At 41.7% G+C, this 15967-nt stretch overlaps 1 protein-coding gene across 2 annotated transcripts; it reads left to right on the top strand.

Moving 5' to 3' along the window:
- Positions 1 to 420: 420 nt before the first annotated feature.
- Positions 421 to 7936, top strand: LOC124304640 (polycomb group protein Pc). Of its 2 annotated transcripts, none has more exons than XM_046763122.1 (5): positions 421 to 2429; positions 3964 to 4007; positions 4794 to 4914; positions 5031 to 5450; positions 5540 to 7936. In XM_046763122.1, the coding sequence occupies exons 1-5, from the start codon at positions 2370 to 2372 to the stop codon at positions 6176 to 6178; spliced, it is 1284 nt and encodes a 427-aa protein (XP_046619078.1). In that variant the 5' UTR covers positions 421 to 2369; the 3' UTR covers positions 6179 to 7936. The 2 variants fall into 2 exon arrangements, with proteins under 2 accessions (XP_046619078.1, XP_046619079.1); XM_046763123.1 differs by having other exon boundaries at positions 5037 to 5450.
- The last annotated feature ends 8031 nt before the right edge of the window (positions 7937 to 15967 follow it).

Below are 15967 nucleotides of genomic sequence, written 5' to 3' on the forward strand. Positions count from 1 at the left end.
GCCAGCGCGTGATTGGCCCGCGTGACCGAGAGGGGTCAAATCACTAGGGTGCCGGGCCGGCTCGGCCAATGGCGGGGCTTCGAGCGGTCGGCTTTTCTTTTTTTTTTTTATGTATTCAACTATTCGTGCCAAAGGACGGGGAGAAGAGCCGAGTTGCCGCGACGGCAGGAGGACACACTCTTGTTTCGGGATCCGTCGAGGTAGCATGTACGCGTACTTCACGGGGGAGGGGAAAAATACTCTCCGCGAAATGAAAACCGTTGATATAGACACGCACGTTACTTTGGTACATGATTGGTGATCCGTTCCTTTTTTGCTATTCTCACTGTTGTCGTTGTGTTTATTTCGCTTATAGTTCTTTTTATTTTTGTTTCCACGTTACTACGGGCGGGTGGGCGGGGGGGGAGGGGTGAAATTCTGCAAACCGTTCGAAACCGTGTCGAGTTCGGATCTCACGTATATGTATATCGTACTCTTTTTATAAACGCGCGTGCGCCCCTGGTGAAAAGAACCTTTACTGTTCACGGTGATTGCGTGCCTCTGTTTCTTCGCGGTGTATTCGTGGTGTTTTGTGTGTGAATAACGTGGCTGACTCTGTGTGTGTTCGTGTCTCCGTCGCTTCGGCGGATTATTAAAGCTACGCTACTTACTACGGCGTTCGCTCGCTCGCTCGCTCGCTTCACTCGCGGGACTCCGCGCATGTGTATATGTGTGCGACAGTACGTCGCAGGCGAGAATACAGTGTTGCCGGACCATCGACACCTCTTCGCGAGTCGTGTTTTGAACAGTTTTCGCAGCGAGGTGCAATCTCGGGCGCATATTCGAACCGGAATCCTTGGACAAGGTTTCGAGGCGCGTTCGATTGTTAAAACGTCCTTACGCTCTGACATTTGAACGTATTCGTCGGAGGACGTGGCAACCTCGCTTCACTTTCCGGGGGCTTGGGGTGGCGAGGAGGCAGGCAGGCAAGCAGGCGGCAGGCAGGCAGGCAGGCAGGCAGCTTTCTTGTTTCGAGGATCGGCGGCGCTGCTCTTGCCCTCTTTTTCTCTCTCTCTCTCTCCCTCCCTCCCTCTCTTTCCCCGCGTACCGTTGAGAGCTTCTCCCCCGTTTCCCCCACTCCAGGGTAGAGAACTCGGTCGGGCGAGTCTATTCGAGATCCGAGGGGAGGTCGGTAGACCTTGTCGGTAGTCTTCTGTCGTTCGGAGAATGTACTAGACGCCGAACGGCGAACGCGGTACGAACCGGAGTTTCTCACTCACTTCACCAAATACTCATCCTCGATAGTCTAACTGCGGGGTCGTCCAGCCAGCCTGAACCGTCGATAAAGAAGAAAAACTCGTGAAGAAACTCTCGCGTATATCGCGTTATTTATCACGATTTATTCGCCGAATCGGAGCCACATCGAACACCAGTGTATCCGCCGGCCATGTTTGGTGTTTACGCGAGGGGGAATCGCCGCTACGGCTGACGTCACACTAACCGAACTCTACCGAAGAGCCGAACGAGAAAACGTGCCGGTCTACCCTGCCCATAGACCGGCTACCAACGTCCCGCCGAAGATAATATACGTTATACCTCGCAGTGGGGCTGTTCCTCTTTTCTCCTCTCCTATCCTTCGATCTTCTCTTTTCTTCTCTTCTCATCGTCGCAGCTAGTTTCACATCGTCGTGAAAGTTTAAACCCCGGGTAAAACATACCACGCTTGAAACGAACTCTGTCACGAGTACCGCAGGTATATCACAAGATAGAGTACGGGGCGCGAAGGCCGACGATACTGTTGTAGACGTACCACGCAACGTCCACCGATGGACGTGATCCTACTACCCGTTCGTCGACGATTTACTATCACATACTACCGTTACCAAAAACGTTGACAATGCTCATCAGGAGCTGAACCTTTTTACTGTGTGTGGCCCGCGCGTCTGCGTGTGCTACGCGCTCGCGGCCGTGAGACCGCGGTGTGCTTGTGATATTGTGTACCAGTGCTTCTGGTGCTCGTGTGTCGTCTGTTGTCTTGCCTGATCACACACGTGCGCGAGATATTGTTGTCGCGTCCGATTGTCGTTGACAATGAGAAAATATTAACTACAGTGCGTCGTATTGTTGTGCGTGTTAGCGAGGAGGCTTCAAATTTAAGAGGAATAAATAGTGCACCGGTCTTTGTCACCCATCCACTCTAACACCAACGACAAGAATTAAATAACAGCGATCGAAAGAAGGATACCAACCGGATACCTGTTCGGCACCCGCATTTGGATATATAAAGAAAAGTGTCCGTGTGTTTTGTGCCTCCGTTATATCAACACGCCGTGATTGTGAGATATTTTCCTCACCCCCCCGACCTGCGTTAAGGATTATCTCTGTTAAACATGGATTTAGGAGATCGAGTCTACGCCGCCGAAAGGATTATGAAGAAAAAGGTGAAGCGGGTAAGTTGTCGGTCAATCCGGCGGAGCAAGGAGGATACGTACTTTGATCATTCAACCACCCTCGCTCGACATTTTCCCGAGTGGCGGCGCCAACGGACAGAACACGAGCGTGTTTGTCTATGCGGCGTTGCCGTTTTACCCCCCCCCCCCCCCCCCCCCGCCATCCACGAAATTTCTCTCTTTAGCTCTGTTTCTTCTCTTCTTCCACCCAACACCCCTCGCCTGTTCTCCCTGTTATACTACTCTTTAGAGATTCATGACTACGCGTTATTTGTACAGAGCCTTTCAAACGCAACGCCCTACCGGCATCGGATTTTTCATTATCACGTGGAAATCTCGGAATCAACAACTTCTCTCGAGTATACAGCCTGTGTGCTCTGTCTATCTTTTTTTACTCTTCAAACTTCCTTCTCCTCGATCAATCCGACACTTCGTACGTGTACGCTGATCCACACCCTTGAATCCCGTTCACGTGACTATTTGCCCCACGATTCGCCGAATGGATGATCGAAAATTGTTTGTCATTTGTATTCGTACTTACTTACCTACCGTTTTGGCATTTATGCCGGCATTCAGCCACAGCGGTGACACGGAATCTACGGCAACGTTGGATTGTCTTACAAATATGCGATGAAGTTTTGTAGAACACACGGCGACGATTCAATTTTTTCCTTACTTATATTCCTTGATTCAAAACGTGGCTGAAGTCAGTAACGTTAACGTAACGAAACGTGTCAGGGGGAACCGATTATTATCCTTCCATTTTGCTGACGACTTTCAAGGTGTTCACTTTTCGATACATATCTCATGAGTATGTTTTGTTTATCATGGTTTATTAAATTTCAGACAATCTTAACGGTGCGAAGTAATAACGATTTTTCTTAATCATTCATATTTTAATTTTTATTGAAACTTTACGAACTTCATCCTTATGCTTCTAGGTCGGTTCTCCAGGTTAGACAAAGATAACTAATCTCGCTTTGCCTAACGTTGTTTTACTTTATGTCTTGTTTTGCCTTTGCGTACACCAGCGACGAATATTCGCAGTTCATTCAAACCGAATTGGTTGGAAAATAACCGAATTGCGAAGAACAATATTAGTCACATCATTTGCATAATTATGCTCATCATCATCGTCATCGATGTAAACCGACGAACCGACGAATGGGGCTAGCAGCTTGATGTTCGTTTATTGGGGTTTACTAACCCCTGAGGCAAATGCTGATCAGGAACTGTATATTATTGATTTACCTGGTAAACTAACATGCCAGATTTTAACGTGCAACTTTGCCGCATAGAATAATCTCGGGGTTTTATCATGTTCTTTCATAAAATCGTCGCCACCGCATTCAGTTTCATTTTATCGTTATACGTAAACTCGTTAGGTTGATTTTATTGTTGCAATATCAAGATCCTTATCCTCCGCATGATTATTTCGCCACTTTACCGTCCTGCCCGTTAGTCCTCATGTCCTCGATTCACTTCGATTGTTACCACCTCGATCTTTAAATCTGTGTTTCTCTTATTGTTGCAGGGGAAGGTTGAATACCTCGTCAAATGGAAGGGATGGAGTCAGAGGTGAGTTCGGCCAATTATGTCCTATATGATTCGAATTAAATGTAGTACCTTTACAGTTATTCCTGCGACACGTTTCAACCTTATCTACTTCGTAGATGCCTAATTTTATTCGACATGTCGCACAGACGCCTGTCAGGACGTAAAACTTCGGTAAAAAAAATTTCAGGAGAATATCCCGACGAGTTTCGCAATTAATGATAATAATGTTGCTTGATATTTGAGAAGTTAATGGTTCTCTTATTGTACGTAGTTTCGTAAACATCGATAATTCAAATATATGGAGTTCTCGGTTGAAATTACGTAAAATTTAATTAGAATTGACTTTTAATAAATTTTTCTCATCTTCGTTGTGTTCGAAATAATATTCGCTGCTTTCCTTTATCAAAATGCTCAAATTCAAAAGTCCCGTATAGAATCTAGTCTCGCAGGATTTCGTGGAAAGGTCGTAAATCTTGAAGATTATGGACAAGTATCGTTTCAAGTTGCAACTACTCTTCCAGATTAACAATTCGAACTATTCTTCTTGTAAAATAGACACCGGCCAATTGAAGCTATATAAATGCGTCAAAAGCAATATCTTATTCTTTAAGCACTCTCCAAAGTATTTGAAATCTAGATTTTGCCTGATCTCACTCTATCAAAAGACGTTTAAACCACCAAGATGTAATCATGCGTATGTGGAGACATTAACAAACAAATCATCCTGATCAATGAGACCAGGAGGAAAATAACGAATCTATAAAAAAATAGCACCACATCAATTAGAATTGTATCTTTTATTTCCAGGCACAACACTTGGGAACCAGAAGAGAATATTTTGGATGTCAGGCTGATCGAGCTCTTTGAAGAGAGTGAACGAGGCAATGCGGTAATAAGAAGGCCAAGGAGGAAGGATGCCAGATACAATGTGAGGGTCCATACTCTGATTAACATCTGAAATTTTTCTTGAGCTGAAATCACCCGTAGTATCGAGTTATTTTGCTGTAGCCTTGTTTTCGTGTATGTAACATAATTCTTGTTCAGGAGCAGGTTCTCGCAAATCTTGACGTAAGAGAGGAACCAGGTGGTGACGAAAGAGTGGGCGAAGACAGCCAGGATGAGTCAACGACAGGCAGCACGTCGGCACCCCTCTTGAATCCAATAACGCACGACGAAGACACTCTCCAGAGTTCGCTGGACGGTCACGAATCTCCTGTACCTCCCGATTTGTCGGCGCCAAGTGTCGATTCGGAAAGTTCCAACAGCAGCGGTGACGAACCTCTCTTGTCGAGGAAGGAACCGGCAGGAACTAAAAGAAAAGCTGAAGTCCTCAGTAAAGAGTCGGGTAAAATTGGCGTCACTATAACCACCAGCAGTCCAAGCAGCGGAAGTGGTAGTCCACCTCCTAATAAAATTCCCAGGCTACTACCCATAAAGACGAATCCAACGTCGCCAACCTATCATGTAAGTTAGCGAAAATTTGTTGAAACAATTTAATCGCCATGTTCGATGAAGAAGAAGCAACCTTTCAGCTCACTTTTCTTTCTCCACAGACTCACAAAGTCAACGGTAGAAGGCCATCCTCTTCTAGCGTTAAATCAACCCCAGAAGAACCTCTGCCAGCGGTACCCACAACTCTGGCGCCTGCGACTCAAGACAAAAAGAGGCAAGAAGCAGACGTACCTCATGGACCACTGCCGTCCCTTCCTAGAGCACCATCAGCACCTTTATCGCCTCAATTTGATACTCCGTTGGATCAATCGACGAAAAAGAAGGGTCTTGTAACAGACCAGCAACAGCAGCACAGGTCTGGCGATAAGATTGACAAAGCGAATGGTTCCACAGTAACGTTAGATGCGACAAATGGTCACAAATCTCCAACACCAATGGATTCGTATACTAATAATAACAGGTTACCCACAGTTGTAAATGGGCATCATAGTCATAATAATAATAGCAACACCAATAATAGCAATGCTTCAAGCGTTAAGCAACATACGGATATATCTAAACCTGAAATTTGCGTACCTCTTACAAGTCCAGGAACAGATTATTGGCATGCTAGAAATCCTGTCGCTGATCAGGTATTTATTACGGATGTAACTGTTAACTTGAAAACTGTCACAATCCGGGAGTGTAAGACTGAAAAAGGATTTTTTAGAGAAAGGGATCCGAAGAGTGACATATTTTAACGCGATTTGATGTGCGTAGAATTGTATGTTCTTTTTTCGTTCTTTGTTAAATTCTTTATTCAAATACAGAAGAAATGAGGGCGAAATTTTGATAAATCACAACACCATGAAACATTTCCTTTTTCACTACCGTATTGTTGCATACCTTGGAATTTTCTGCTCTCACTTGAAACCATTACTGTCACATGGTTAAATTGGCTATTGTTTTTTTTTTTTATTTTGTCGCTGAAAAGAAAAACTACGGCTAGTTTACAATTTGTTTCTAATTTTTCTCTGCAATTGATACTTGTTCAAAACGACAGGCGCAATTGTGATATACACCCACTGATCAATGAAATCACTTACAAATAGACTGCGTCTTGGAAAATGTTAAGAGTGCAAAGACTGAGAACTGGTTTTGAAATAGAAACCAAATCTATCAATCTCAACACAGAGAGGTTTGAACGGATCTAAGAGTAGAGACGATTCGATTTCTATAAATATTTAATACTATTTGATATAATATTATTCCATTCATATCTTGATTGGCTTAATTTCTAATCGATTTTAGATAGTTCCTATGATTTTGTATCTATTTGATTAATCAAGTGTCCCTAGGGTTGCCAAGCTAAACATTTAGCATAGAAAACTATGATCACTACAGAATGGCATGAACATTATAGTTTTCATTACAAACTTGAATTATTTATTGAGTAGTGTTAGAATCAATAATTTCGTTTCGTCTCTTCTCTGACTTGAAAATGAGAACGAATTGATATTTGGTTTTCATAACAAGCGAATCTGAAGAAGGGAATATTAAAAGAAATACTAAATTACACTTGCTCTACTTAATTATCAGCTGCATATTTCTCGTTGTCAAATAACATTGCCAGGAGCATAATTTTTCCGAGAATCAATGCATCACTCATTACTATAAGAAACGGCTGAAGAGCGTAGATTAAAGACTTCTACGCATTTTTCTATAAATTCTCAATTTCAAGTTAAAACTGTTTTGTGTAATGAAATCGGAACTCCCAATACGCGAGATTGACATAATTTAATGATAAATTTGTGAAATACTGTTGTATATTGTATGATACTTGATAAGAGACTTGTCAAGGATCTTAATATTTGGACAAATATTTGTCGTACCAAACTATTTAATCTTGCATTTGTTTTGTGGAATTATTATTTAGAGATAAAATTACGCGAAAATTTCGAATTTCGTTTTCGATTTGTTTGACCTTTTAACAGGTAACCGTAACTCCAAAAAAGTATTAGGTAAACTGACCTATTTTTGAATTCATACTGTAATATTTCGACTAGATTCCTTCATTGATTTTTTTTTTTATCCCTTATCCTTTGATCTGATATGTTTGAACTGACTGTAGTCTCCAGAAAATCAAAGTAAAGGGTAACATACAATTACATTGAATTGTTTGATTGAACTGTATGTGAAAGCATCTGGAGGATCGCCGTACGAATTCAACCTGATACCCATCTCGAGGTTTCTTTGCTAGAAATCAAAATTTGAATTTAATAATAGATTGTGAAGGCGTAGCCTATTGCTTCAATTTTCACAAAACAAATTGCAATACACAAATTTACAGTTGATTCAATTTATCTGCAGTTTTAACCCTCCGCCGGCCAATATGGACTGTATCGTCCGTCCTGATATTTTCACTACTGAAATATCAATTGAGCACGTGAAACTGATTATCTCATTTCTTTGGAAATTTTTCAAAAGCCCTAAGGGGATGGGGGGGGGGGGGGGGGGGAGGGGGAGTTTACGAAGAAATCATCCATGTTGACCAGCAACGTTAGTAAAAAAGACATGGCCGGGGGAGGGTTAATAAAGAAGACTGGGAGGCGTTAGTAACGTCACTGTTTTGTTGATTTCGTGAATCGACGGAAAATTCCTACGAATATTGCACGGCCAAGTAAGGCAGTGGCAGAAGTTTACTATAGCTATATCAAGTTGATCATAGAACGTAGATATTTCTACGAAATGACCAAATTGTTACGTACATATTATTAGAGGAATATAAAAAAGCTTGAAAGTCTACTCCATCATTTCATCATGACTCTGCTTAACGTGTCGGATATTTTTGGCGCATTTGATCCGCACTAGTTTCGTCAGAACCTATATATATACGTATATATATAAATTTTCTACATTATATATGCATATACATGTGGAAGCTGATTATATCTGCTACTTATTTATTATACTATACTATGTTTATTATGAATGATTTCTTTTTTTGTGTTTCTGGCACTCGCAGTACCATATTTTGTTAATAAGTTGTGTATGTAAGACGGCGAAACTTTTACAGTGAAATTGAGACTTCCCCAAAAGTGATTTGAGAAGATGATTGGCATTTAATGTTCATATTTGATTGCACAATTTGAGAATCTTAATCGCTTTCTGTAATTCTCTCAGAAATGAGTATACGTGAATATCAATGGGAAGTCTCGTTTGTAAGTTTGCCTTCGATCCCGCATTTTTGGAGGAGTGCAGAAGATACCTTGAATAATCTCCTGAATTCTGACCTGGAAAGAAGAGTTAGAACAAATTCGTAAATGTATTTAAATGTATATTTAGAAAATGCTCTGTAAAAATTGTAAATAGAAAGGATGACAAGAAAAAAGGAGCGATGAGAAGAAGAAATCTCATCGCAATTTGTAATGTATGTAAGTTTGCGGTGACAAAAGGTGAAAAAAAAAACAACTTAGAAATAGTATTTTCAGTTATTGGTTGTTTTAAATGGACGATGAAACAGACAAATACGATGCATACGATGATTTTGGAAGTGGAAAAAGAAAAGAAAAACGAAGAAAAGATGAAAAAAAATGATACATCAAAAATATCCTTGTAATTTGTAAATTTAAGGAGCGGTGACAAGAGGTGAACCCATACTAGATTTAGAATTTTGAAATAGACTGTGCCCGTACCTTCATATTTGTTTCTGTACTTATAGACACATCCCGTGCAACACCTACAAAAGAAACATAGAGTAAACAAGAAAACCCAAACTTCTTATCAGAAAACGACAAGATAATCGCAGAAGAGTTGAGAAAATACAAAACAAATATGTGAACCCCGATAGTACCAAATCCAACAGTAATTTTAGTTCTGTCTGGTACAGATTCCTTATATTTCAATAAAATCTTTACTTGATATTATTATGTATTGAATTTATTGTCAATATATTTGCTATCCCATACTTTCTGTTGCGAAGAATCAATAATTGATAATTGAGCTGACACTGATTTTGTGTGCCGACTAAGTGACAAGTAGAAAATTGTGCCATATGATATAGAGCGATTAGTTCCCTCACTGCTATAAGTCCTGTTAATGATGGAAGATCGAAGAATCGAGGCCACAGTGTACGTTCTCTGTAGCCTGGGGCAAATTTAATATCTACATATGAATGACTTCAATAGTGTGCCTTTGATTTGGGAAAATTCAAGTAATTCTAGGATTCTTCGACAAGAAAGATGCGTGAATATAATTTAGACGTACTCATTGCGCTTTCCATTCAAATTCCGACTGATATTCTTCGTTTTTCCGCTGTAACTTTTGATGCGTTGATCGCAGCGTCCTGGGACTGCGCCCAATCGATTTCTCTCGCAAAATTACGTCGGATTAGTGTCAGAAAGAATTTATTCCAGCACTTTTAAAAATCGCGAAAATTTTCGCCAAAAATACAAAGGGGTTAACCTTCCTTTTTTTTTGACCGAAAAATTTTGCGTCTCAGAATCGATTTGTATGACCCTTTTCCGACCAATTGGACCACCAGGAACTCAGAAAACGCAGCGAAAAGAGCGTGGGACCAACAGGAGAGAAACTACGGAGGAAAAAGCACCTGCTGAAAAATGTCGAAAACGAGGGTTTTCGTTTTTTGGCTGTAACTTTTGATGCGTTGATCGCAGCGTCCTGGGACTGCGCCCAATCGATTTCTATCGCAAAATTACGTCAGATTAGTGTCAGAAAGGATTCATTCCAGCACTTTTAAAAATCGCGAAAATTTTCGCCAAAAATACAAAGGGGTTAACCTTCCTTTTTTTTTGACCGAAAAATTTTGCGTCTGAGAATCGATTTGTATGACCCTTTTCCGACCAATAGGACCACCAGGAACTCAGAAAACGCAGCGAAAAGAGCGTGGGACCAACAGGAGAGAAACTACGGAGGAAAAAGCACCTGCTGAAAAATGTCGAAAACGAGGGTTTTCGTTTTTTGGCTGTAACTTTTGACGCGTTGATCGCACCGTCCTGGGACTGCGCCCAATCGATTTCTATCGCAAAATTACGTCGGTTTAGTGTCAGAAAGAATTTATTCCAGCACTTTCAAAAATCGCGAAAATTTTCGCCAAAAATACAAAGGGGTTAACCTTCCTTTTTTTTTGACCGAAAAATTTTGCGTCTCAGAATCGATTTGTATGACCCTTTTCCGACCAATTGGACCACCAGGAACTCAGAAAACGCAGCGAAAAGAGCGTGGGACCAACAGGAGAGAAACTACGGAGGAAAAAGCACCTGCTGAAAAATGTCGAAAACGAGGGTTTTCGTTTTTTGGCTGTAACTTTTGATGCGTTGATCGCAGCGTCCTGGGACTGCGCCCAATCGATTTCTCTCGCAAAATTACGTCGGATTAGTGTCAGAAAGAATTTATTCCAGCACTTTTAAAAATCGCGAAAATTTTCGCCAAAAATACAAAGGGGTTAACCTTCCTTTTTTTTTGACCGAAAAATTTTGCGTCTCAGAATCGATTTGTATGACCCTTTTCCGACCAATTGGACCACCAGGAACTCAGAAAACGCAGCGAAAAGAGCGTGGGACCAACAGGAGAGAAACTACGGAGGAAAAAGCACCTGCTGAAAAATGTCAAAAACGAGGGTTTTCGTTTTTTGGCTGTAACTTTTGATGCGTTGATCGCAGCGTCCTGGGACTGCGCCCAATCGATTTCTATCGCAAAATTACGTCGGATTAGTGTCAGAAAGGATTCATTCCAGCACTTTTAAAAATCGCGAAAATTTTCGCCAAAAATACAAAGGGGTTAACCTTCCTTTTTTTTTGACCGAAAAATTTTGCGTCTCAGAATCGATTTGTATGACCCTTTTCCGACCAATAGGACCACCAGGAACTCAGAAAACGCAGCGAAAAGAGCGTGGGACCAACAGGAGAGAAACTACGGAGGAAAAAGCTCCTGCTGAAAAATGTCGAAAACTAGGGTTTTCGTTTTTTGGCTGTAACTTTTGATGCGTTGATCGCACCGTCCTGGGACTGCGCCCAATCGATTTCTATCGCAAAATTACGTCGGATTAGTGTCAGAAAGGATTCATTCCAGCACTTTTAAAAATCGCGAAAATTTTCGCCAAAAATACAAAGGGGTTAACCTTCCTTTTTTTTTGACCGAAAAATTTTGCGTCTCAGAATCGATTTGTATGACCCTTTTCCGACCAATAGGACCACCAGGAACTCAGAAAACGCAGCGAAAAGAGCGTGGGACCAACAGGAGAGAAACTACGGAGGAAAAAGCACCTGCTGAAAAATGTCGAAAACTAGGGTTTTCGTTTTTTGGCTGTAACTTTTGATGCGTTGATCGCACCGTCCTGGGACTGCGCCCAATCGATTTCTATCGCAAAATTACGTCGGATTAGTGTCAGAAAGAATTTATTCCAGCACTTTTGAAAATCGCGAAAATTTTCGCCAAAAATACAAAGGGGTTAACCTTCCTTTTTTTTTGACCGAAAAATTTTGCGTCTCAGAATCGATTTGTATGACCCTTTTCCGACCAATAGGACCACCAGGAACTCAGAAAACGCAGCGAAAAGAGCGTGGGACCAACAGGAGAGAAACTACGGAGGAAAAAGCACCTGCTGAAAGATGTCGAAAACTAGGGTTTTCGTTTTTTGGCTGTAACTTTTGATGCGTTGATCGCACCGTCCTGGGACTGCGCCCAATCGATTTCTATCGCAAAATTACGTCGGTTTAGTGTCAGAAAGAATTTATTCCAGCACTTTTAAAAATCGCGAAAATTTTCGCCAAAAATACAAAGGGGTTAACCTTCCTTTTTTTTTGACCGAAAAATTTTGCGTCTCAGAATCGATTTGTATGACCCTTTTCCGACCAATTGGACCACCAGGAACTCAGAAAACGCAGCGAAAAGAGCGTGGGACCAACAGGAGAGAAACTACGGAGGAAAAAGCACCTGCTGAAAAATGTCGAAAACGAGGGTTTTCGTTTTTTGGCTGTAACTTTTGATGCGTTGATCGCACCGTCCTGGGACTGCGCCCAATCGATTTCTCTCGCAAAATTACGTCGGATTAGTGTCAGAAAGAATTTATTCCAGCACTTTTAAAAATCGCGAAAATTTTCGCCAAAAATACAAAGGGGTTAACCTTCCTTTTTTTTTGACCGAAAAATTTTGCGTCTCAGAATCGATTTGTATGACCCTTTTCCGACCAATTGGACCACCAGGAACTCAGAAAACGCAGCGAAAAGAGCGTGGGACCAACAGGAGAGAAACTACGGAGGAAAAAGCACCTGCTGAAAAATGTCAAAAACGAGGGTTTTCGTTTTTTGGCTGTAACTTTTGATGCGTTGATCGCAGCGTCCTGGGACTGCGCCCAATCGATTTCTATCGCGAAATTACGTCGGATTAGTGTCAGAAAGGATTCATTCCAGCACTTTTAAAAATCGCGAAAATTTTCGCCAAAAATACAAAGGGGTTAACCTTCCTTTTTTTTTGACCGAAAAATTTTGCGTCTCAGAATCGATTTGTATGACCCTTTTCCGACCAATAGGACCACCAGGAACTCAGAAAACGCAGCGAAAAGAGCGTGGGACCAACAGGAGAGAAACTACGAAGGAAAAAGCACCTGCTGAAAAATGTCGAAAACTAGGGTTTTCGTTTTTTGGCTGTAACTTTTGATGCGTTGATCGCACCGTCCTGGGACTGCGCCCAATCGATTTCTATCGCAAAATTACGTCGGATTAGTGTCAGAAAGAATTTATTCCAGCACTTTTGAAAATCGCGAAAATTTTCGCCAAAAATACAAAGGGGTTAACCTTCCTTTTTTTTTGACCGAAAAATTTTGCGTCTCAGAATCGATTTGTATGACCCTTTTCCGACCAATAGGACCACCAGGAACTCAGAAAACGCAGCGAAAAGAGCGTGGGACCAACAGGAGAGAAACTACGGAGGAAAAAGCACCTGCTGAAAAATGTCGAAAACTAGGGTTTTCGTTTTTTGGCTGTAACTTTTGACGCGTTGATCGCACCGTCCTGGGACTGCGCCCAATCGATTTCTATCGCAAAATTACGTCGGATTAGTGTCAGAAAGAATTTATTCCAGCACTTTTGAAAATCGCGAAAATTTTCGCCAAAAATACAAAGGGGTTAACCTTCCTTTTTTTTTGACCGAAAAATTTTGCGTCTCAGAATCGATTTGTATGACCCTTTTCCGACCAATTGGACCACCAGGAACTCAGAAAACGCAGCGAAAAGAGCGTGGGACCAACAGGAGAGAAACTACGGAGGAAAAAGCACCTGCTGAAAAATGTCGAAAACGAGGGTTTTCGTTTTTTGGCTGTAACTTTTGATGCGTTGATCGCAGCGTCCTGGGACTGCGCCCAATCGATTTCTCTCGCAAAATTACGTCGGATTAGTGTCAGAAAGAATTTATTCCAGCACTTTTAAAAATCGCGAAAATTTTCGCCAAAAATACAAAGGGGTTAACCTTCCTTTTTTTTTGACCGAAAAATTTTGCGTCTCAGAATCGATTTGTATGACCCTTTTCCGACCAATTGGACCACCAGGAACTCAGAAAACGCAGCGAAAAGAGCGTGGGACCAACAGGAGAGAAACTACGGAGGAAAAAGCACCTGCTGAAAAATGTCAAAAACGAGGGTTTTCGTTTTTTGGCTGTAACTTTTGATGCGTTGATCGCAGCGTCCTGGGACTGCGCCCAATCGATTTCTATCGCAAAATTACGTCGGATTAGTGTCAGAAAGGATTCATTCCAGCACTTTTAAAAATCGCGAAAATTTTCGCCAAAAATACAAAGGGGTTAACCTTCCTTTTTTTTTGACCGAAAAATTTTGCGTCTCAGAATCGATTTGTATGACCCTTTTCCGACCAATAGGACCACCAGGAACTCAGAAAACGCAGCGAAAAGAGCGTGGGACCAACAGGAGAGAAACTACGGAGGAAAAAGCTCCTGCTGAAAAATGTCGAAAACTAGGGTTTTCGTTTTTTGGCTGTAACTTTTGATGCGTTGATCGCACCGTCCTGGGACTGCGCCCAATCGATTTCTATCGCAAAATTACGTCGGATTAGTGTCAGAAAGGATTCATTCCAGCACTTTTAAAAATCGCGAAAATTTTCGCCAAAAATACAAAGGGGTTAACCTTCCTTTTTTTTTGACCGAAAAATTTTGCGTCTCAGAATCGATTTGTATGACCCTTTTCCGACCAATAGGACCACCAGGAACTCAGAAAACGCAGCGAAAAGAGCGTGGGACCAACAGGAGAGAAACTACGGAGGAAAAAGCACCTGCTGAAAAATGTCGAAAACTAGGGTTTTCGTTTTTTGGCTGTAACTTTTGATGCGTTGATCGCACCGTCCTGGGACTGCGCCCAATCGATTTCTATCGCAAAATTACGTCGGATTAGTGTCAGAAAGAATTTATTCCAGCACTTTTGAAAATCGCGAAAATTTTCGCCAAAAATACAAAGGGGTTAACCTTCCTTTTTTTTTGACCGAAAAATTTTGCGTCTCAGAATCGATTTGTATGACCCTTTTCCGACCAATAGGACCACCAGGAACTCAGAAAACGCAGCGAAAAGAGCGTGGGACCAACAGGAGAGAAACTACGGAGGAAAAAGCACCTGCTGAAAAATGTCGAAAACTAGGGTTTTCGTTTTTTGGCTGTAACTTTTGATGCGTTGATCGCACCGTCCTGGGACTGCGCCCAATCGATTTCTATCGCAAAATTACGTCGGTTTAGTGTCAGAAAGAATTTATTCCAGCACTTTTAAAAATCGCGAAAATTTTCGCCAAAAATACAAAGGGGTTAACCTTCCTTTTTTTTTGACCGAAAAATTTTGCGTCTCAGAATCGATTTGTATGACCCTTTTCCGACCAATAGGACCACCAGGAACTCAGAAAACGCAGCGAAAAGAGCGTGGGACCAACAGGAGAGAAACTACGGAGGAAAAAGCACCTGCTGAAAAATGTCGAAAACGAGGGTTTTCGTTTTTTGGCTGTAACTTTTGATGCGTTGATCGCACCGTCCTGGGACTGCGCCCAATCGATTTCTCTCGCAAAATTACGTCGGATTAGTGTCAGAAAGAATTTATTCCAGCACTTTTAAAAATCGCGAAAATTTTCGCCAAAAATACAAAGGGGTTAACCTTCCTTTTTTTTTGACCGAAAAATTTTGCGTCTCAGAATCGATATGTATGACCCTTTTCCGACCAATTGGACCACCAGGAACTCAGAAAACGCAGCGAAAAGAGCGTGGGACCAACAGGAGAGAAACTACGGAGGAAAAAGCACCTGCTGAAAAATGTCAAAAACGAGGGTTTTCGTTTTTTGGCTGTAACTTTTGATGCGTTGATCGCAGCGTCCTGGGACTGCGCCCAATCGATTTCTATCGCGAAATTACGTCGGATTAGTGTCAGAAAGGATTCATTCCAGCACTTTTAAAAATCGCGAAAATTTTCGCCAAAAATACAAAGGGGTTAACCTTCCTTTTTTTTTGACCGAAAAATTTTGCGTCTCAGAATCGATTTGTATGACCCT

Source organism: Neodiprion virginianus, chromosome 5, assembly GCF_021901495.1.
Source record: "Neodiprion virginianus isolate iyNeoVirg1 chromosome 5, iyNeoVirg1.1, whole genome shotgun sequence".
NCBI lineage: Eukaryota > Metazoa > Arthropoda > Insecta > Hymenoptera > Diprionidae > Neodiprion > Neodiprion virginianus.